The sequence below is a fragment of the Oncorhynchus tshawytscha genome, linkage group LG13 (assembly GCF_018296145.1).
Source record: "Oncorhynchus tshawytscha isolate Ot180627B linkage group LG13, Otsh_v2.0, whole genome shotgun sequence".
Classification (NCBI taxonomy): domain Eukaryota; kingdom Metazoa; phylum Chordata; class Actinopteri; order Salmoniformes; family Salmonidae; genus Oncorhynchus; species Oncorhynchus tshawytscha.
This window is the reverse complement of record NC_056441.1, coordinates 77,526,404-77,549,334: the sequence shown is the minus strand read 5'-3', so window position 1 is coordinate 77,549,334 and position 22,931 is coordinate 77,526,404. Positions and strand designations below refer to the sequence as shown.

General features: G+C 46.9%; 1 protein-coding gene across 1 annotated transcript in view; it reads right to left on the bottom strand.

Moving 5' to 3' along the window:
* The window catches only part of robo1 (roundabout, axon guidance receptor, homolog 1 (Drosophila)), a 423,568-nt gene that overhangs the window by 121,908 nt on the left and 278,729 nt on the right, over positions 1-22,931 (bottom strand). The window contains exons 4-6 of the mRNA XM_042296381.1: positions 12,160-12,280; positions 4,430-4,568; positions 4,034-4,161 (exon numbers count right to left, since the gene is read on the bottom strand). Coding sequence (XP_042152315.1) covers positions 4,034-4,161; positions 4,430-4,568; positions 12,160-12,280 — 388 coding nt within the window. The remainder of the gene's footprint in view (positions 1-4,033; positions 4,162-4,429; positions 4,569-12,159; positions 12,281-22,931) is intronic.

The window sequence follows — 22,931 nt, the reverse complement described above, 5'->3', positions numbered from 1 at the left end:
TCATCCTGCATGCCTCCTAATACAGGGTCTAACCTCATCCTGCATGCCTCCTCTAATACAGGGTCTAACCTCATCCTGCATGCCTCCTCTAATACAGGGTCTAACCTCATCCTGCATGCCTCCTCTAATACAGGGTCTAACCTCATCCTGCATGCCTCCTCTAATACAGGGTCTAACCTCATCCTGCATGCTTCCTCTAACCTCATCCTGCATGCAATACAGGTCTAACCTCATCCTGCATGCCTCCTCTAATACAGGGTCTAACCTCATCCTGCATGCCTCCTCTAATACAGGGTCTAACCTCATCCTGCATGCCTCCTCTAATACAGGGTCTAACCTCATCCTGCATGCCTCCTCTAATACAGGGTCTAACCTCATCCTGCATGCCTCCTCTAATACAGGGTCTAACCTCATCCTGCATGCCTCCTCTAATACAGGGTCTAACCTCATCCTGCATGCCTCCTCTAATACAGGGTCTAACCTCATCCTGCATGCCTCCTCTAATACAGGGTCTAACCTCATCCTGCATGCCTCCTCTAATACAGGGTCTAACCTCATCCTGCATGCCTCCTCTAATACAGGGTCTAACCTCATCCTGCATGCCTCCTCTAATACAGGGTCTAACCTCATCCTGCATGCCTCCTCTAATACAGGGTCTAACCTCATCCTGCATGCCTCCTCTAATACAGGGTCTAACCTCATCCTGCATGCCTCCTCTAATACAGGGTCTAACCTCATCCTGCATGCCTCCTCTAATACAGGGTCTAACCTCATCCTGCATGCCTCCTCTAATACAGGGTCTAACCTCATCCTGCATGCCTCCTCTAATACAGGGTCTAACCTCATCCTGCAATGGGTCTAACCTCATCCTGCATGCCTCCTCTAATACAGGGTCTAACCTCATCCTGCATGCCTCCTCTAATACAGGGTCTAACCTCATCCTGCATGCCTCCTCTAATACAGGGTCTAACCTCATCCTGCATGCCTCCTCTAATACAGGGTCTAACCTCATCCTGCATGCCTCCTCTAATACAGGGTCTAACCTCATCCTGCATGCCTCCTCTAATACAGGGTCTAACCTCATCCTGCATGCCTCCTCTAATACAGGGTCTAACCTCATCCTGCATGCCTCCTCTAATACAGGGTCTAACCTCATCCTGCATGCCTCCTCTAATACAGGGTCTAACCTCATCCTGCATGCCTCCTCTAATACAGGGTCTAACCTCATCCTGCATGCCTCCTCTAATACAGGGTCTAACCTCATCCTGCATGCCTCCTCTAATACAGGGTCTAACCTCATCCTGCATGCCTCCTCTAATACAGGGTCTAACCTCATCCTCCTCTAATACAGGGTCTAACCTCATCCTGCATGCCTCCTCTAATACAGGGTCTAACCTCATCCTGCATGCCTCCTCTAATACAGGGTCTAACCTCATCCTGCATGCCTCCTCTAATACAGGGTCTAACCTCATCCTGCATGCCTCCTCTAATACAGGGTCTAACCTCATCCTGCATGCCTCCTCTAATACAGGGTCTAACCTCATCCTGCATGCCTCCTCTAATACAGGGTCTAACCTCATCCTGCATGCCTCCTCTAATACAGGGTCTAACCTCATCCTGCATGCCTCCTCTAATACAGGGTCTAACCTCATCCTGCATGCCTCCTCTAATACAGGGTCTAACCTCATCCTGCATGCCTCCTCTAATACAGGGTCTAACCTCATCCTGCATGCCTCCTCTAATACAGGGTCTAACCTCATCCTGCATGCCTCCTCTAATACAGGGTCTAACCTCATCCTGCATGCCTCCTCTAATACAGGGTCTAACCTCATCCTGCATGCCTCCTCTAACCTCATCCTGCATGCCTCTCTAACCTCATCCTGCATGCCTCCTCTAATACAGGGTCTAACCTCATCCTGCATGCCTCCTCTAATACAGGGTCTAACCTCATCCTGCATGCCTCCTCTAATACAGGGTCTAACCTCATCCTGCATGCCTCCTCTAATACAGGGTCTAACCTCATCCTGCATGCTTCCTCTAATACAGGGTCTAACCTCATCCTGCATGCCTCCTCTAATACAGGGTCTAACCTAATCCTGCATGCCTCCTCTAATACAGGGTCTAACCTCATCCTGCATGCTTCCTCTAATACAGGGTCTAACCTCATCCTGCATGCTTCCTCTAATACAGGGTCTAACCTCATCCTGCATGCTTCCTCTAATACAGGGTCTTACCTCATCCTGCATGCCTCCTTTAATACAGGGTCTAACCTCATCCTGCATGCCTCCTCTAATACAGGGTCTAACCTCATCCTGCATGCCTCCTCTAATACAGGGTCTAACCTCATCCTGCATGCTTCCTCTAATACAGGGTCTAACCTCATCCTGCATGCTTCCTCTAATACAGGGTCTAACCTCATCCTGCATGCCTCCTCTAATACAGGGTCTAACCTTATCCTGCATGCCTCCTCTAATACAGGGTCTTACCTCATCCTGCATGCCTCCTTTAATACAGGGTCTAACCTCATCCTGCATGCCTCCTCTAATACAGGGTCTAACCTCATCCTGCATGCCTCCTCTAATACAGGGTCTAACCTTATCCTGCATGCCTCCTCTAATACAGGGTCTAACCTCATCCTGCATGCCTCCTTTAATACAGGGTCTAACCTCATCCTGCATGCCTCCTCTAATACAGGGTCTAACCTCATCCTGCATGCCTCCTCTAATACAGGGTCTAACCTCATCCTGCATGCCTCCTCTAATACAGGGTCTAACCTTATCCTGCATGCCTCCTCTAATACAGGGTCTAACCTCATCCTGCATGCCTCCTCTAATACATGTATAGCATGTGAGATAATATGCTGCTTATGAGGTCATACAGAATAGAAGGGTCAAATTCAAATGTCCAGTCTCTTCATAGCGCTCGAGGACTGCTGGGAATACAATTGTATACATCTGACCTCACCATACAAACATTTACCCCCCCCTCTCATCCCCCCACACACCCTCCACCCCCTATCTACCTCATCCAGCCTCAATTCCCATCTTGTTCTGCTCCAGTGTTGAGTCACTTCAACCCCTTAATTATACACCTCCCCACCCTCCTTACCCCATCCCCCATCCCCTGTGCACTGAACCACCTTCTATCCCCTACCCCCTTTCCTCCTCCTCCCCTGCACCCCAATATTACCATTACCTTGTTGTTAAATGACCCCAGTGTTCCCCCTGCTTGCCTCCCAGGAGGGTTTAGGGTTGGGGGGATCCAGGCCCCCTTGTTCTACTGAATGACTCCTTTCTGAGTGTTCACACTCTGTGACCAGCTGCTTTCTATTCTCACTGTGTTAGTAGGATGTACAATGGAGAGAGACACACAGAGGCTTCCCACAGGCCTACCACTGATACAGCATATCTTAAACATGACCAGAATTTCCTCGCTCCTATGGGTGCCGCAAATGGAATTGATTATCATTGAGCTCCCATGTGTAAAGTGTAAGAGGATCTATGGATTTTCAGATGACCTTTATTAGAAATCAATCAGCTAATTGAGAGAGAACGGGTGAAAGTAATAACCTTTCAGGCTCCAGAATTGGGTGTACAATAGCAGTGTGGTTGAGCCAAATTAATCTAAGGTGCTAAAACTCCCCGTAACCAATACAACTAGAGAGACTGAAACATATGGAACAATCAATATACCTTTCAGCAATAGAGGCTCAACATCAGGGCTAAGTACCGTAACAATGTACAATATTTTCAAGATAGCTGGTGCATTGGCCTCTCCTTGGTAAACATGTACAGCAGAGTTAGCCAAACTCGGTCCTCAGGACCCCAAGGGGTGCACGTTTTGGTTTTTGCCCTAGCACTACACAGCTGATTCAAATAAACAATTAATCATCAAGCTTTGATAATTTGAATCAGCTGTGTAGTGTTAGGGCAAAAAACTAAACGTGCACCCCTTGGTGTCCCGAGGACCAAGTTTGGGAAATGCTGATGTAAAGTATTTTACTAGAGTAAGTAACATAGTTGTGTGGTCTTACCGTGGACGGTGAGGGTGGCCGACGCCTCTGCCCTGCCCACCATGTTCTCTGACACGCAGGTGTAAGAACCCATGTCTGCAGAGGTCAGACGACGGATCTTCAGGGTGTGGTCCTCACGGATCTCATATCTGGAATACACACAGGTAGTCAGTCAAACACGCACACACACACACACACACACACACACACACACACACACACACACACACACACACACACACACACACACACACACACACACACACACACACACACACACACACACACACATACCTTACTGTAAATGCACACATGCTGATCATCAGACAGACAAAAGGGAGTGAGGGATGAAATAGAGCGATATAGGGATTGTGCTGTAATAAAGGTGGCCAGAAGATGAGTCATACAGTACAGTACCTTCCCTTAGGCAGCTCTCCGTCCTCTTTCCTCCAGCGGACGGTGGGAACCGGGTCGCCCCGGGCCTCACACCTGAACTCCACGCTCTGGTCCACCAGCACCACCTGGCTGCCGGGACGCTTCACAAAGCTGGGTCGCTCTGCAGAGAGAGATGACATAGCACGGGACTATTCAGTACTTGGTCTACAGTATGTCAGTACACTGTATCTGCAGTCATACAGGATAGTATAGCATAGTATAGTATAATATACAGTGCCCTCTTGAATTGTTGGTGCCCTTGGTAAATATGAACTAAAAAGGCTGTGAAAAAATGTCAGTTGTTTATCAGCTTGACATTACATTAAAATATAATATGCATCTAACCTTTAATTGAGTTAAAATTGTTCAAAGAAAAAAAAAATATCAACAAGAAATGTTTTTTTTTCTTCAGAAACATGCGTGCCACAATTACTGGCACCCTTAGAAATTCTGATGAACAAAACAATCTAATTGATGTGTATTCCGATTAAGATTTCTGTGAACTCTTAAAAAACTATGAAATGAGACAAAAGGATATTGTCCTTCACAAATCAGGAAATTGCTATAAAAAGAGAGATATCTACACGGCTGAAAAAACACATCTCCACTATTAGGGCAATAACTATGACATGTTCAATAACTGGAGCTGTGACGAACCTGCCAGGAAGAGACACAAGTGTATTTTGCCTCCACACACAGTGAGAAGGATGTTTCAAGTGGCAAACAAAAATCCAAGGATCACAGTTGGAGAATTGCAGAAATTGTTTACATCTTGGGGTCACCGATTCTCCAAAACTACAATTAGAGGACACCTTCATGGCAACTATTTATTTGTAAGGGTTGCCAGAAGAAAGCCACTGCTGTCCCCAAACCACAAATGTAAACATGTGGAGTTTGATACATGTCATTGGACCTTTCATTGGAACCAGGATCTATGGTCTGAACACCAGAGGTTGGTGTAAAAAGCCATGGTCATGGTCATGCAGAAGAGCCATGGTCATGGTCATGCAGAAGAGCCATGGTCATGCAGAAGAGACATGGTCATGGTCATGCAGAAGAGTCATGGTCATGCAGAAGATTCATGGTCATGGTCATGCAGAAGAGCCATGGTCATGCAGAAGAGTCATGGTCATGCAGAAATAAAATAATCCCTACTGGTGGTGGACCTGTGAAGTATAGTGGTGGACCTGTGAAGTATGGTGGTGGACCTGTGAAGTACGGTGGTGGACCTGTGAAGTATTGTGGTGGACCTGTGAAGTACGGTGGTGGACCTATGAAGTATGGTGGTGGACCTGTGAAGTATGGTGGTGGACCTGTGAAGTATGGTGGTGGACCTGTGAAGTATGGTGGTGGACCTGTGAAGTACAGTGGTGGACCTGTGAAGTATGGTGGTGGACCTGTGAAGTATGGTGGTGGACCTGTGAAGGATGTTGGTGGACCTGTGAAGTATGGTGGTGGACCTGTGAAATATGGTGGTGGTCTGTGAAGTACGGCAGTGGTTCTGTGAAGTATGGTGGTGGATCTGTGAAGTATGGTGGTGGATCTGTGAAGTATGGTGGTGGATCTGTGATGTTGTGGTGCTGTTTAACTTCCAAAGGCCCTGGGAACATTGTTAGGATACATGGCATCATGGACTTCATCAATAACCAGGAGATTTTAGGCCAAAACTGGGTCGTTGTTGGATCATCTGGCAGGACAATGATAGAATCAAGCTTTTGCAATGGTCATTCCAGTCCCCAAAACACGATTGAAAAGCTATGGGGTGAATTCTGGAGAAATGATGGAGGAATGATCTCAACTACCTTCGTGTGCTCTCCCACCTCATCAAGCATTATAGGAGACGAATCAGAGCTGTTATCTAGGCAAATGGAGGATGTGCTCTCCCATCTCATCAAGCATTATAGGAGACGAATCAGAGCTGTTATCTTGGCAAAGGGAGGGTGTGCTCTCCCACCTCATCAAGCATTATAGGAGACGACTCAGAGCTGTTATCTTGGCAAAGGGAGGATGTGCTCTCCCACCTCATCAAGCATTATAGGAGACGAATCAGAGCTGTTATCTAGGCAAATGGAGGATGTGGTCTCCCACCTCATCAAGCATTATAGGAGACGAATCAGAGCTGTTATCTAGGCAAAGGGAGGATGTGCTCTCCCACCTCATCAAGCATTATAGGAGACGACTCAGAGCTGTTATCTTGGCAAAGGGAGGATGTGCTCTCCCACCTCATCAAGCATTATAGGAGACGACTCAGAGCTGTTATCTTGGCAAAGGGAGGATGTGCTCTCCCACCTCATCAAGCATTATAGGAGACGAATCAGAGCTGTTATCTTGGCAAAGGGAGGATGTGCTCTCCCACCTCATCAAGCATTATAGGAGACGACTCAGAGCTGTTATCTTGGCAAAAGGAGGATGTGCTCTCCCACCTCATCAAGCATTATAGGAGACGACTCAGAGCTGTTATCTTGGCAAAGGGAGGATGTGCTCTCCCACCTCATCAAGCATTATAGGAGACGACTCAGAGCTGTTATCTTGGCAAAGGGAGGATGTGCTCTCCCACCTCATCAAGCATTATAGGAGACGACTCAGAGCTGTTATCTTGGCAAAGGGAGGATGTGCTCTCCCACCTCATCAAGCATTATAGGAGATGACTCAGAGTTATCTTGGCAAAGGGAGGATGTGCTCTCCCACGACTCAGAGCTGTTATCTTGGCAAAGGGAGGATGTGCTCTCCCACCTCATCAAGCATTATAGGAGACGACTCAGAGCTGTTATCTAGGAAATGGAGGATGTGCTCTCCCACCTCATCAAGCATTATAGGAGACGACTCAGAGCTGTTATCTTGGCAAAGGGAGGGTGTGCTCTCCCACCTCATCAAGCATTATAGGAGACGACTCAGAGCTGTTATCTTGGCAAATGGAGGATGTGCTCTCCCACCTCATCAAGCATTATAGGAGACGAATCAGAGCTGTTATCTTGCCAAAGGGAGGGTGTGCTCTCCCACCTCATCAAGCATTATAGGAGACGACTCAGAGCTGTTATCTTGGCAAAGGGAGGATGTGCTCTCCCACCTCATCAAGCATTATAGGAGACGAATCAGAGCTGTTATCTTGGCAAAGGGAGGATGTGCTCTCCCACCTCATCAAGCATTATAGGAGACGACTCAGAGCTGTTATCTAGGCAAATGGGAGGATGTGCTCTCCCACCTCATCAAGCATTATAGGAGGCAAAGGGAGGATGTGCTCTCCCACCTCATCAAGCAAATGGAGGATGTGCTCTCCCACCTCATCAAGCATTATAGGAGACGACTCAGAGCTGTTATCTTGGCAAAGGGAGGGTGTGCTCTCCCACCTCATCAAGCATTATAGGAGACGACTCAGAGCTGTTATCTTGGCAAACGGAGGGTGTGCTCTCCCACCTCATCAAGCATTATAGGAGACGACTCAGAGCTGTTATCTTGGCAAAGGGAGGGTGCACAAAGTACCAAATGAAAGGTTGCCAATCATTGTGAAACATGTTTTTGAAAAAAATATATATTTCTTTGATTACAATTATTTTTCTTTTGAACAATTTTAACTAAATTAAAGGTTAAATTCACAAGATATTTTGAGTGTAATATCAAGCTGATAAACATCAAGGACATTTTTTCACAGCCTTTTTTTGTTCAGGTGTACCTAGGGTGCCAATAATTTGCGAGGGCACTGTAGTAGAGTTAAGCATAGCATATTATAGACTGAGTACACCAAATATTAAGAACACATTTCTAATATTGAGTTGCACCCCATGTGGACTCCAATGCTTCCCACAGTTGTCAAGTTGGTTGGATGTCCTTTGGGTGGTGGACCATTCTTGATACACACAGAAAACTGTTGTTGCAGCTTTGACACAAACCGGTGCGCCTGGCACCTACTACTATACCCCGTTCAAAGGCACTTACATTTTTTGTCTTGCCCATTCACCCTCTGAATGGCACACATACACAATCCATGTCTCAGTTATCTAAAAATCCTTCTTTAACCCGTCTCCTCCCCTTCATCTACACTGATTCAAGTGGATTTAACAAGTGACATCAATAAGGGATCATAGTTTCACCTGGATTCACCTGATCAGTCTATGTCATGGAAAGAGCAGGTATTCTTAATGTATTGTATACTCAGTGTAGTATAGTATAGTGTAACATAGCATAGCATAGTATAGCATGGCATAGTATAGCATAGTACAGCATAGCATAGTATAACATTGCATAGTATAGCATGGCATAGTATAGCATAGTACAGCATAGTATAGTATAGCATAGCATATTATATCATTGAATAGTATAGCATAGCATAGTATAACATAGCATAGTATAGCATAGTAAAGCGTAGTATAGTATAGTATAGTATAGCATAGAATATTATATCTTTGAATAGTACAGCATAGCATAGTATAACATTGCATAGTATAGCATGGCATAGTATAGCATAGCATATTATATCATTGAATATTATAGTATAGCATAGTATAGCATCGCATAGTATAGCATAATACAGCATAGTATAGTATAGCATAGCATATTATATCATTGAATAGTATAGCATAGTAAAGCATAGTATAGTATAGCATAGCATATTATATCATTGAATAGTATAGCAGAGTACAGCATAGCATAGTATAGTATAGCATATTATATCATTGAATAGTATATTATAGCATAGTATAACATAGCATAGTAAAGCATAGTATAGTATAGCATAGCATATTATATCATTGAATAGTATAGCATAGTACAGCATAGCATAGTATAGTATAGTATAGCATATTATATCATTGAATAGTATAGCAGAGTACAGCATAGCATAGTATAGTATAGCATATTATATCATTGAATAGTATATTATAGCATAGTATAACATAGCATAGTAAAGCATAGTATAGTATAGCATAGCATATTATATCATTGAATAGTATAGCATAGTACAGCATAGCATAGTATAGTATAGTATAGCATATTATATCATTGAATAGTATAGCATAACATAATATAGTATCGTAGTATGTGACTATACTGTATCTTTAGCACTGTATGGGAATTGAATCATCTTGCCGATCAGTCTGTAGCAGCAGTCTCAGTGCTAACATTAGCAGTGTGTTTAAGTAATCACATCTACCCTCGTTGCTCTTTATCCTGATGATCTGAGAGGTTCTGTAAAAGCTTGCTTTTGCACTCTATCCCCCCAAGCCTTCCAGCAGGGATTGTGGAAAAAGCTTGTGAAATGAAAACAGATAGCCATCTAGCCACCCTGGTCCCTCAGGTCCAGCTCAGCTCAACTCCCTCTGCGGGACCCTATCCCCTCAGAAACACACAACAATGCACATCTCCATACGGAACACTTAGCAGATTTCCTAATACCTTTAATATCCATCTCCTCCAACATTTGTTTTTTAATATTTCCCACAGCTCAACAATTGCAGTTCAATAGTTTGACCTCCCTCCTCTCTGCTCTCTTACCTCCCCTCTCTCTACTTTCTCCCCTCCCTCCTCTCTCCACCTTCCTCCTCTCTCTCCCCTCCCTTCTCTCTACTCTCTCTCTTCTCTGCTCTCTCCCCTCCCTCTGCACATTCCCTCCTTCCTCACATCCTCTTCAGACTTGGCTTGAAAACGTGCTCGGTAAGTGCCTGGGGCTGTCGTGAGTTTTTCTGTTGTGATGTTTACTCAAACAGGCAAAGCCATAGCAATGAGCTGAGCTCTTTGAAGCCATCTCAGTATGATTTCCATATATAATGATATATCTTATGTTGGACAGAAGAATACGTGAGCCCTGTCGGAGGGAATGATGAGAGGTCTAGTGGGACAGGAAGTAGAGGAAGTGGAGAGGACAGTCAGAAGTTCAGCCCACTGAGGTCAATACAGAGGTCTATACTGACACTATAAACTGAGGCACCGGAGAGCTGTGGGTTCAAAGGCCAGTCATGGTGGAATGGGGCACAGCTGGCCAGAAGAGAGGTGCTGAGGTGGGTCAGTAGGGGAAGGGGTCCATCGGGGAGAAAAGGGGTCAGTAGAGGGGGTTCCTGGGGAGTTCATGGTTAACTGGTAGAGTGAAGGCCAGGTCACACTCCTCTTGAAGGGGTCAATGACACCGTTTAGTCTCCTTGGAGACACACACAAACAGAAACATCTGGACCCTCTTCACCGCTGTACACAAACAAACAGTGAGACAGAGAGTGAGAGAGAATGTGTGTGTGTGAGAAAGAGAGAGAGAGAAAGAGAGAGAGAAAGAGAAAGAGAGATGGTGAGTGAGTGTGTGTGTGTGAGAAAGAGAGAAAGAGAGAGAGAAAGAGAGAGAGAGAGAAAGAGAGAGAGAGAAAGAGAGATGGTGAGTGAGTGTGTGTGTGTGAGAAAGAGAGAGAAAGAGAGAGAGAAAGAGAGAGAGAGAGAAAGAGAGAGAGAGAAAGAGAGATGGTGAGTGAGTGTGTGTGTGTGAGAAAGAGAGAGAAAGAGAGAGAGAAAGAGAGAGAGAGAGAGAAAGAGAGAGAGAGAAAGAGAGATGGTGAGTGAGTGTGTGTGAGAGAAAGAGAGAGAGAGAAAGAGAGAGAGAAAGAGAGATGGTGAGTGAGTGTGTGTGAAAAAGAGAGAAATAGAGAGAGAGAGAAAGAGAGATGGTGAGTGAGTGTGTGTGTGAGAAAGAGAGAGAGAGAGAAATAGAGAGAGAAATAGAGAAATAGAGAGAGAAAGAGAGATGGTGAGTGTGTGTGAGAGAGAGAGGGAGAGACAGAGCGAGAGACTCCTAGTGTTAGTCTCCACAATTCAGAGGTTAAATGCCTGCTCTTCGAAGATGACCTATGCCTGCTGTCATCCACAGCACACGACCTACAGCAGAGCCTGGACCTGCTAGAGCAGTACTGCCAGATCTGGGTCCTGGCAGTAAACCCCAAAAATACTAAAATAATGATTTTTCCAGAGAAGATCCAAATCTCAGAGAATTAGACCAAAGTTCTCAACTCGTAGAAAATATATAGAGTACTGCACACACTACAATTACCTAGGTTTAAAAACAAGCTCAACTGGACACCTTAATGATGCAGTGAATGAACTGAGAGAGAAAGCACGCAGGGCGTTCTACACCATTAAAAAACAAATTCAAATTGAAATACCTATTAAAATTAGTCTAAAACTAATTGAATGTGTCATTGAACCAATTGCACTTTATGGCTGCGAGGTGTGGGGTCCACTTGCAAAACATGATTTCACCAAATGGGACAAACACCCCATTGAAACTCTGCATGCAGAGTTCTGTAAGATTCTCCTACATGTCCAGAGGAAAACTACAAACAATGTATGCAGGGCAGAATTAGGCCAATATCCACAAATAATAAAAACTCAAAAAAGAGCAGCTGGTCGTGGTGCTGAGTTCACAATCCTGTTCTACTAGCACACTGAAGCCTCAGGACCAGAACATCCAATCAATCAGAATAAAACAAATTACAACACAGTCAAAACAAAACTACATTGCTTATTGGGAAACACAAGCACAAAACAAAATGCAGTGCTATCTGGCCCTAAATCAACAGTACACTGTGGCTAACTACGGTGTACTGTCGAGAGAGAGAGAGAGAGAGAGAGAGAGAGAGAGAGAGAGAGAGAGAGAGAGAGAGAGAGAGAGAGAGTGTGTGAGTGTGTGTGTGGGGGGGGTAAATAAACAGGGTGGGTGTGTGTGTATGAGGAAGGTTACTTACCGAGCACAGTCAGCTCAGCAATCTCACTCTCCCTCTCTCCCACCATGTTGGTCCCGACACACACATACTTCCCAGCATCGCTTTTTCTGGCATTGGTTATCATCAGCTTTCCTCCCCGGATCTGAGGAATGAGAGAAAAGAGAGAGATGAGAGGTTAGACCTTGAGAGGGCAGAGGAGACATACTGTAATCAACCAGAGACAGAGGGCACTGGGGTGTCAGAGGGGACATACTGTAATCAACCAGAGACAGAGGGCACTGGGGTGTCAGAGGGGACATACTGTAATCAACCAGAGACAGAGGGCACTGGGGTGTCAGAGGGGACATACTGTAATCAACCAGAGACAGAGGGCACTGGGGTGTCAGAGGGGACATACTGTAATCAACCAGAGACAGAGGACACTGGGGTGTCAGAGGGGACATACTGTAATCAACCAGAGACAGAGGGCACTGGGGTGTCAGAGGGGACATACTGTAATCAACCAGAGACAGAGGGCACTGGGGTGTCAGAGGGGACATACTGTAATCAACCAGAGACAGAGGGCACTGGGGTGTCAGAGGAGACATACTGTAATCAACCAGAGACAGAGGGCACTGGGGTGTCAGAGGGGACATACTGTAATCAACCAGAGACAGAGGGCACTGGGGTGTCAAGAGGGGACACAAAACACCACTTCTAGCATTGCAAATCATTCTCTCAGTTTAAAAGCATTGTATTTCCTCACCCATGGAGTTATGAGTTTTTCCACAACCATGACCAACGGCATTCAGAGTTCAATAAAACTTCATCTGTCATGTTTGATGGGAGTATAAACTCACAAATGAATCTTAGTGAGCCATGTATGTCCTGTGGTCCAAGTGATAGAAAACCAAAGTACTGTACTACTGTACTAACTGCAGCCAGCGGTGTAAAGTACTTAAGTAAAAATACTTTAAAGTACTACTTAAGAAGTGGCTGTACTTTACTTTGATATTTAGTTTTACTTTTAGTTCACTACATTCCTAAATAAAATAATATACTTTTTGCTCCATACATTTTCCCTGACACCCAAAAGTACTCTGATCTAGCAGACTCACTACATACAGATGCTTCGTTTGTAAATGATGTCTGAGTGTTGGAGTGTGCCCCTGGCTATAAGTAGATACATCAAAAACACAAAAATGGTGTCGTCTGGTTTGTTTAATATAAGAAATTGAAAATTGTTCATACTTTTACTTTTGATACTTAAGTATATTTTAGCAATTACATTTAGTTTTGATACTTAAGTATATTTAAAACCAAATGCTTTTATACTTTTACTCAAGGAGTAATTTACTGGGTGACTTTCACTTTTACTTGAGCCATTTTCTATTAAGGTTTCCTTACTTTTAATGGAGTATTACAAATCGCTACTTTCTCCACCACTGACTGCAGTACCTGTCCAACCATTCTATGCTATTCTCATTCCACCTGTGGTTTGTATGGCTTTATCAGAATGTCTGTTCCTGCTCAGGGCTAGCCTGGCTGAAAATCACTTCCCCAAACCTACAAGGCCCCTAAGAGAACACCTGAGGCAGGGTCGATTGGAAGCATTACTGCAGCTACAAATGACCTCCAGCACAACAATCTCCAGTACTGTAATAGTGGAGGGTTCCAGACAAGAAGAACAAAAGAATGCGCACGCGCGCGCGCGCACACACACACACACACACACACACACACACACACACACACACACACACACACTCTCTCTCTCTCTCTCTCTCTCTCTCTCTCTCTCTCTAAAAGTTTTTTTCGTGTCCAGGACCAGGTGAGCGTGATGGCTGTTATTTCCCAGGGCTTTGATTACAGGCCAGGGGGGTGCTTTGTTCTCGGGCACTGGGTGAGGCAGCCGGCCCCTCTCAGGTCCTTGTCAGGCCCCCAGCCCCTCTCTGACAGCCATGCCAGTCAGAGTAGCAGCACACAATAGAAGGGGGAACCACTGATCTGCCTGTTCCAAGGGGGCTTAAGGGTTTAAGGGTTACACAACTCAGCCCACAAGCTGGAAGACTCCGGACCCCCACCCCCAGGCCTGTAACAGATCCCTTCATTAGACTTAGGTGTGTGTGTAGGTGTTCAGGTGTGTGTGTGTGTGTACGTTGGGGGTGTGTGTACATAGGGAGGAGTTGAAGGGGGTAGTCCCACACAGCTTTGCGAAAGAGCCCCAAACCTGCTGCCTTTCACTGGCTGACTTCAGTCAAACACACTGCTACACATGTATTCAATTTATGACACACCATGTAACATCTCACTAAATCTAATTTACTGTGGTCAACACTCCATGTGTGCCTACGCTCTGCACTGTAGGTGATCTAAAAGCAGGTATGACTGGCATGTGGAGAACAGAGCCTCACTTTTATTATGACACAGCAGCCTAATGAAGAGTGACACCTTGTTCATTAGCAAAACAATCCACATGACATCTGCTAGGTAGGGGAATGACAGGTTCTAAGAACAGGGGAATATAGAAAAAGAATGTCAGAAGGTTCTCAGTGGAACAACCCAACCCATCACATCGGTGTTATGTGGTCTAACAGTTCATCTGGGAGGAGTAGAGACAGGGAGAGGTCGTCTAAATGCCACAACCCTCCAATTTAACTAAGCCAGCCAGAGGAAAGACAAGGGACACCTCCAGGGACACCTCACCTCCACCCTACTCCCCCACCAGACACATTCCTCTGGGTTCTGAGGCATTCAGGGGCCCCTCACGCCCTCACTGCTAGTTTAATATGAATCATTAAAACAGCCTTTAAATAGAAGACAAGGTGAAGTGAGAGGAAGGGTAATGAAAAGGGTCACACTGGCACTATAGAGACCCAGGGAGTGTGAACTGTCATTATGTTACTGTTTGTTTGAGGGACGGCTTAACAGCTAAAGCACTTGACCACTCACAAAGGCCCAAGGTCAGGCCAGGTCAGACCACGCAGGGCAGGGAGAGGGAGGTGGACTGGAGGTCCCATAGGTCTTCGACATGAGGATCCACTTTAGGGCCAAAGCACTCAGGTTTCCCACCTCAGTGTAGAGGTGGCACTTCACCATTCTGCTCAGGCATATTTGAAGGGCCCAGTCTGAATGGAGAGGCCTTCCTTTCTCTCTGCACCTCTCTGTGTCTCTGCACCTCTGTGTCTCTGTGTCTATCATCTCCACAACACAGGTGGCTGCTGAAGGCAGCAACAATCTGACCATTATCCTCCATCACAGGATGGCTCTATCCCAACAACATCTTCTGTCTCCCGTCATTTGGTAATGCTGATAGTGTGAAACCCCATTCAGCACATGTTGTAGTGGCATTCATGCTGCATTTCATTTTCCAGGCTGTTAATCACTCTCAACTACTAAACAAAGGAAGGAGAAGGCAACACACAGCATGTCTGCAGTCTGTCCCAGCGCTGACTGATTCCCTCCACACACCAACATCGGTTAAGTTCAGCCTGAAACTGTTGAGCTGGATGCGTTTTTGTTGAGTTCCATTATCAAGGCCCTCAACACCCTGAACAGACCTGTTGTGCACAGGAGTTACAAATGCCTCCATCTGCTCTCAGCGGAGTAGTGGTTTGACAAGAAAAAGACTCTTGCTGTCGTTTGTCTATTGACTGGCGGCTGTGTCGTCACAGGAGGCAGGACTAACATAGATAGGAGAAGCAAGGGGGCAGGGCTAACATAGATAGGAGAAGCCAGGGGGCAGGGCTAACATAGATAGGAGAAGCCAGGGGGGGCAGGATAGGAGAAGCCAAGGGGCAGGGCTAACATAGATAGGAGAAGCCAGGGGGCAGGGCTAACATAGATAGGAGAAGCCAGGGGGCAGGGCTAACATAGATAGGAGAAGCCAGGGGGCAGGGCTAACATAGATAGGAGGAGCCAGGGATGATAGGGTTAACATAGATAGGAGGAGCCAAGGATGGCAGGGCTAACATAGACAGGAGGAGACAGGGAAGACAGTGTTAACATAGACAGGAGGAGCCAGGGGGCATGGCTAACATAAATCAAATCAAATCAAAATCAAATCAAATCAAATTTTATTTGTCACATACACATGGTTAGCAGATGTTAATGTGAGTGTAGCGAAATGCTTGTGCTTCTAGTTCCGACAATGCAGTAATAACGAACAAGTAATCTAACTAACAATTCCAAAAAAACTACTGTCTTATACACAGTGTAAGGGGATAAAGAATATGTACATAAGGATATATGAATGAGTGATGGTACAGAGCAGCATAGGCAAGATACAGTAGATGATATCGAGTACAGTATATACATATGAGATAAGTATGTAAACCAAGTGGCATAGTTAAAGTGGCTAGTGATACATGTATTACATAAGGATGCAGTCGATGATATAGAGTAAAGTATCAACGTATGCATATGAGATGAATAATGTAGGGTAAGTAACATTATATAAGGTAGCATTGTTTAAAGTGGCTAGTGATATATTTACATCATTTCCCATCAATTCCCATGATTAAAGTGGCTGGAGTAGAGTCAGTGTCATTGACAGTGTGTTGGCAGTAGCCACTCAATGTTAGTGGTGGCTGTTTAACAGTCTGATGGCCTTGAGATAGAAGCTGTTTTTCAGTCTCTCGGTCCCAGCTTTGATGCACCTGTACTGACCTCGCCTTCTGGATGACAGCGGGGTGAACAGGCAGTGGCTCGGGTGGTTGATGTCCTTGATGATCTTTATGGCCTTCCTGTAGCATCGGGTGGTGTAGGTGTCCTGGAGGGCAGGTAGTTTGCCCCCGGTGATGCGTTGTGCAGACCTCACTACCCTCTGGAGAGCCTTACGGTTGTGGGCGGAGCAGTTGCCGTACCAGGCGGTGATACAGCCCGACAGGATGCTCTCGATTGTGCATCTGTAGAAGTTTGTGAGTGCTTTTGGTGATAAGCCGAATATCTTCAGCCTCCTGAGGTTGAAGAGGCGCTGCTGCGCCTTCCTCACGATGCTGTCTGTGTGAGTGGACCAATTCAGTTTGTCTGTGATGTGTATGCCGAGGAACTTAAAACTTGCTACCCTCTCCACTACTGTTCCATCGATGTGGATGGGGGGGTGTTCCCTCTGCTGTTTCCTGAAGTCCACAATCATCTCCTTAGTTTTGTTGACGTTGAGTGTGAGGTTATTTTCCTGACACCACACTCCGAGGGCCCTCACCTCCTCCCTGTAGGCCGTCTCGTCGTTGTTGGTAATCAAGCCTACCACTGTTGTGTCGTCCGCAAACTTGATGATTGAGTTGGAGGCGTGCATGGCCACGCAGTCGTGGGTGAACAGGGAGTACAGGAGAGGGCTCAGAACGCACCCTTGTGGGGCCCCAGTGTTGAGGATCAGCGGGGAGGAGATGTTGTTGCCTACCCTCACCACCTGGGGGCGGCCCGTCAGGAAGTCCAGTACCCAGTTGCACAGGGCGGGGTCGAGACCCTGGGTCTCGAGCTTGATGACGAGCTTGGAGGGTACTATGGTGTTGAATGCCGAGCTGTAGTCGATGAACAGCATTCTCACATAGGTATTCCTCTTGTCCAGATGGGTTAGGGCAGTGTGCAGTGTGGTTGAGATTGCATCGTCTGTGGACCTATTTGGGCGGTAAGCAAATTGGAGTGGGTCAAGGGTGTCAGGTAGGGTGGAGGTGATATGGTCCTTGACTAGTCTCTCAAAGCACTTCATGATGACGGATGTGAGTGCTACGGGCGGTAGTCGTTTAGCTCAGTTACCTTAGCTTTCTTGGGAACAGGAACAATGGTGGCCCTCTTGAAGCATGTGGGAACAGCAGACTGGTATAGGGATTGATTGAATATGTCCGTAAACACACCGGCCAGCTGGTCTGCGCATGCTCTGAGGGCGCGGCTGGGGATGCCGTCTGGGCCTGCAGCCTTGCGAGGGTTAACACGTTTAAATGTCTTACTCACTTCGGCTGCAGTGAAGGAGAGACTGCATGTTTCCGTTGCAGGCCGTGTCAGTGGCACTGTATTGTCCTCAAAGCGGGCAAAAAGTTATTTAGTCTGCCTGGGAGCAAGACATCCTGGTCCGTGACTGGGCTGGGTTTCTTCCTGTAGTCCGTGATTGACTGTAGACCCTGCCACATGCCTCTTGTGTCTGAGCCGTTGAATTGAGATTCTACTTTGTCTCTGTACTGGCGCTTAGCTTGTTTGATAGCCTTGCGGAGGGAATAGCTGCACTGTTTGTATTCAGTCATGTTACCAGACACCTTGCCCTGATTAAAAGCAGTGGTTCGTGCCTTCAGTTTCACACGAATGCTGCCATCAATCCACGGTTTCTGGTTAGGGAATGTTTTAATCGTTGCTATGGGAACAACATCTTCAACGCACGTTCTAATGAACTCGCACACCGAATCAGCGTATTAGTCAATGTTGTTGTCTGACGCAATACGAAACATCTCCCAGTCCACGTGATGGAAGCAGTCTTGGAGTGTGGAGTCAGCTTGGTCGGACCAGCGTTGGACAGACCTCAGCGTGGGAGCTTCTTGTTTTAGTTTCTGTCTGTAGGCAGGGATCAACAAAATGGAGTCGTGGTCAGCTTTTCCGAAAGGGGGCGGGGCAGGGCCTTGTATGCGTCGCGGAAGTTAGAGTAACAATGATCCAGGGTCTTTCCACCCCTGGTTGCGCAATCGATATGCTGATAAAATTTAGGGAGTCTTGTTTTCAGATTAGCCTTGTTAAAATTCCCAGCTACAATGAATGCAGCCTCCGGATAAATCGTTTCCAGTTTGCAGAGAGTTAAATAAAGTTCGTTCAGAGCCATCGATGTGTCTGCTTGGGGGGGGATATATACGGCTGTGATTATAATCGAAGAGAATTCTCTTGGTAGATAATGCGGTCTACATTTGATTGTGAGGAATTCTAAATCAGGTGAACAGAAGGATTTGAGTTCCTGTATGTTTCTTTCATCACACCATGTCACGTTGGCCATAAGGCATACGCCCCCGCCCGTCTTCTTACCAGAAAGATGTTTGTTTCTGTCGGCGCGATGCGTGGAGAAACCCGCTGGCTGCACCGCTTCGGATTGCGTCTCTCCAGTTAGCCATGTTTCCGTGAAGCAAAGAACGTTACAGTCTCTGATGTCCCTCTGGAATGCTACCCTTGCTCGGATTTCATCAACCTTGTTGTCAAGAGACTGGACATTGGCAAGAAGAATGCTAGGGAGTGGTGCACGATGTGCCCGTCTCCGGAGTCTGACCAGAAGACCGCTTCGTTTCCCTCTTTTTCTGAGTCGTTTTAGACAGGAGGAGCCAGGGGGCAGGGCTAACATAGATAGGAGGAGCCAGGGCCAGCTGCTCTTATCTCTTCGTCTCTGAGAGTCTCTGACTCTCTGGTGTTTATTAGCCTCCCACTTTTCATGTCTCTCATTTTTAACTCACACTCATCCCATCCCAGCCCATCCCAGGCCAGCCCATCCCATCCCATCCCAGCCCATCCCATCCCATCCCAGTCCAGCCCATTCCATCCCATCCCATCCCAGTCCAGCCCATTCCATCTCATCCCATACCAGCCCATCCCAGTCCAGCCCATTCCAAACCAGCCCATCCCAGCCCATTCCATCCCATCCCATCCCATTCCATCCCATCCCAGCCCATCCCAGTCCAGCCCATTCCATCCCATCCCAGACCATCCCAGTCCAGCCATTCCATCCCAGCCCAGCCCATCCCATCCCAGTCCATCCCGGCCCATCCCAGCCCATCCCAGTCCAGCCCATTCCATCCCATCCCATCCCAGTCCAGCCCATTCCATCCCATCCCAGTCCAGCCCATTCCATCCCAGCCCATCCCAGCCCATCCCAGTCCAGCCCATTCCATCCCAGACTATCCCAGTCCAGCCATTCCATCCCATGCCATCCCAGTCCATCCCATCCCAGCCCATCCCAGTCTTGCCCATCTCATCCCAGCCCATCCCAGTCCAGCCCATCGCCGCCCATCCCAGCCTATCCCAGTACAACCCATACCATCCCATCCCAACCCAGCCCATCCCAGTCCAGCCCATTCATTCCCATCCCAGTCCAGCCCAGCCCATCCCAGTCCAGCCCATTCCATTCCATCCCATCCCAGCCCATCCCATCCCATCCCATCCCAGTCCAGCCCATTCCATCCCAGTCCAGCCCTTCCCAGTCCAACCCATCCCATCCCAACCCAGCCCATCCCAGTCCAGCCCATACATTCCCAGCCCATCCCAGTCCAGCCCATCCCATCCCAGCCCATTCCATCCCCCATCCCAGTGCAGCCCATTCCATCCCATCCCAGACCATCCCAGTCCATTCCATCCCAGCCCATCGCAGTCCAGCCCATCCCAGTCCAGCCCATCCCAGTCCAGCCCATCCCATCCCATCCAAGCCCATCCCAGTCTTGCCCATCTCATCCCAGCCCATCCCAGTCCAGCCCATCGCCGCCCATCCCAGTCCAGCCCATCCCAGCCTATCCCAGTCCAACCCATACCATACCATCCCAGCCCAACCCATCCCCTCCCAGCCCATCCCAGTCCAACCCATTCCATCCCAGCCCAGCCCATTCCATCCCAGCCCATCCCAGCCTATCGCATCTCAGTCTAGCCCATCCCAGCTCAGCCCATCCCATCCCAGCCCATCCCACACACTGTGACGCAGCCCTTTTAAAATACAGCACCGCGCATTGCTCTGCTTTCGATTGGCATTCACATATCGGCCCATCCATTCTCCCATCTGTCAGCACAGTCCATTACACATGGATGGTCCTGGTGTATGTGTAGAGCTGTTTTTAGTAATTCTGTGAGTCCTCGTCCTACCCAGGCACTTTAAAGGAAGGAACACATCCCACACTGCACTGTTAAATCTCTCCCTAACCAGACAGGTGCTGTGCGTGGTAATTCCCTCCCAAGGCCCAACTCTGCAGAATACCAGCTATGGACAGCAACAGTCACTGAGCCTGTGTTTACAGCAAATACTGGTTTACACTAATATTTCACACATCACTGCAAAAAAACGAAAACACAACACAGAGAGGATGTTGTTGTACAAACAGCTTATAAACAGCAGGGCTAGCAAAATGTGTTCTGTTTAAACAGAGTGAAACCTCATTATGGGAAAGGCCATGTGTAGGTAGGGCAGTTATACACAGCTATGATCACTGGACAGTTGTACACAGCTATGATCACTGGACAGTTATACACAGCTATGATCACTGGACAGCTTTCTGCACAGCAATGATCACTGACAGTTATACACAGCTATGATCACTGGACAGTTATACACAGCTATGATCACTGGACAGTTATACACAGCTATGATCACTGACAGTTATACACAGCTATGATCACTGACAGTTATACACAGCTATGATCACTGGACAGTTATACACTGCTATGATCACTGACAGTTATACACAGCTATGATCACTGACAGTTATACACAGCTATGATCACTGACAGTTATACACAGCTATGATCACTGGACAGTTATACACAGCAATGATCACTGACAGTTGTACACAGCTATGATCACTGGACAGTTATACACAGCTATGCTCACTGACAGTTATACACCGCCATGCTCACTGACAGTTATACACAGATATGATCACTGGACAGTTATACACAGCTATAATCACTGGACAGTTATACACAGCTAAGATCACTGGACAGTAATACGCACCTGCTCCGCTCTGTCCTCAAACCACCTCTCCAGGGCCTCTGATTGATGAGGTTATTGTTTCCAGGTTGTTGAACAGTGTGTGTGTGTGTCTGTGTGTGTGTGTGTGTGTGTGTGTGTGTGTCAGCCTGAATGAGCCTGAGAGTGAGTGTGTAGCTGGGACAGGGTCAGGGGAGGGGCATTATGGGCCAGGTGTCTGTGAGTGAAGCAACCCTGATGACAGGAGAGAGCAGGCTTTGTTCTCAAACAGGGATTAATGACAGGTCCCAACAAAGTTACAGTGGTGCACAGACACACGAGCACACACACGCACGCACACAAACACACAAAACACACACAAACATGACACACAAGCGCACACACACACAAAACACACACAAGCATGTTTTGCACACGCAACCACAGCCAATAAACTGGCTCCAAGGTTGATGCAGAGTCTGTGTGCTTATCAGTAACTGCTGGCTGAATTCAGAGAAAGATATGATTTGATTCAATTTCCACTAGATTATGCTCTTTCAATTATGCTGTGAAACTGCCAGGCGCTTCTTATTTAATCTTCCCCCAGTGCAACTAGCGGGTGTCTGAGGGGCGGGGGATGGGCTCTCACGCTGTTTATCAGTTAGAGCTGTGAATAAATAGACCAACACCCCCAGCCAGTGTTCAGCCATGTCAATAGTGCTGAACACATCCATTGCTGGGTGTTCTGGGCTGAGAATGAAGCTGTATAAGGTGCATGTAACAGAAACAACCCAGAGAAGAACACAGTGTCATGATAACGTACAGAGTACGAAAATGCTTCTAATTACAGCTAATTGTCTTTAAGTAAACATAGTTGCAGCTTGCTGTTAACTGTCCTAATCCGACGATACTGAAACATTGGCCTTACTGATCTCTTCAGGGCCTGGCTAATCATCCTTACTGATCTCTTCCTTAGCCTGGCTAATCATCCTTACTGATCCCTTCAGGGCCTGGCTAATCATCCTTACTGATCTCTTCAGGGCCTGGCTAATCATCCTTACTGATCTCTTCCTTAGCCTGGCTAATCATCCTTACTGATCCCTTCAGGGCCTGGCTAATCATCCTTACTGATCTCTTCAGGGCCTGGCTAATCATCCTTACTGATCTCTTCCTTAGCCTG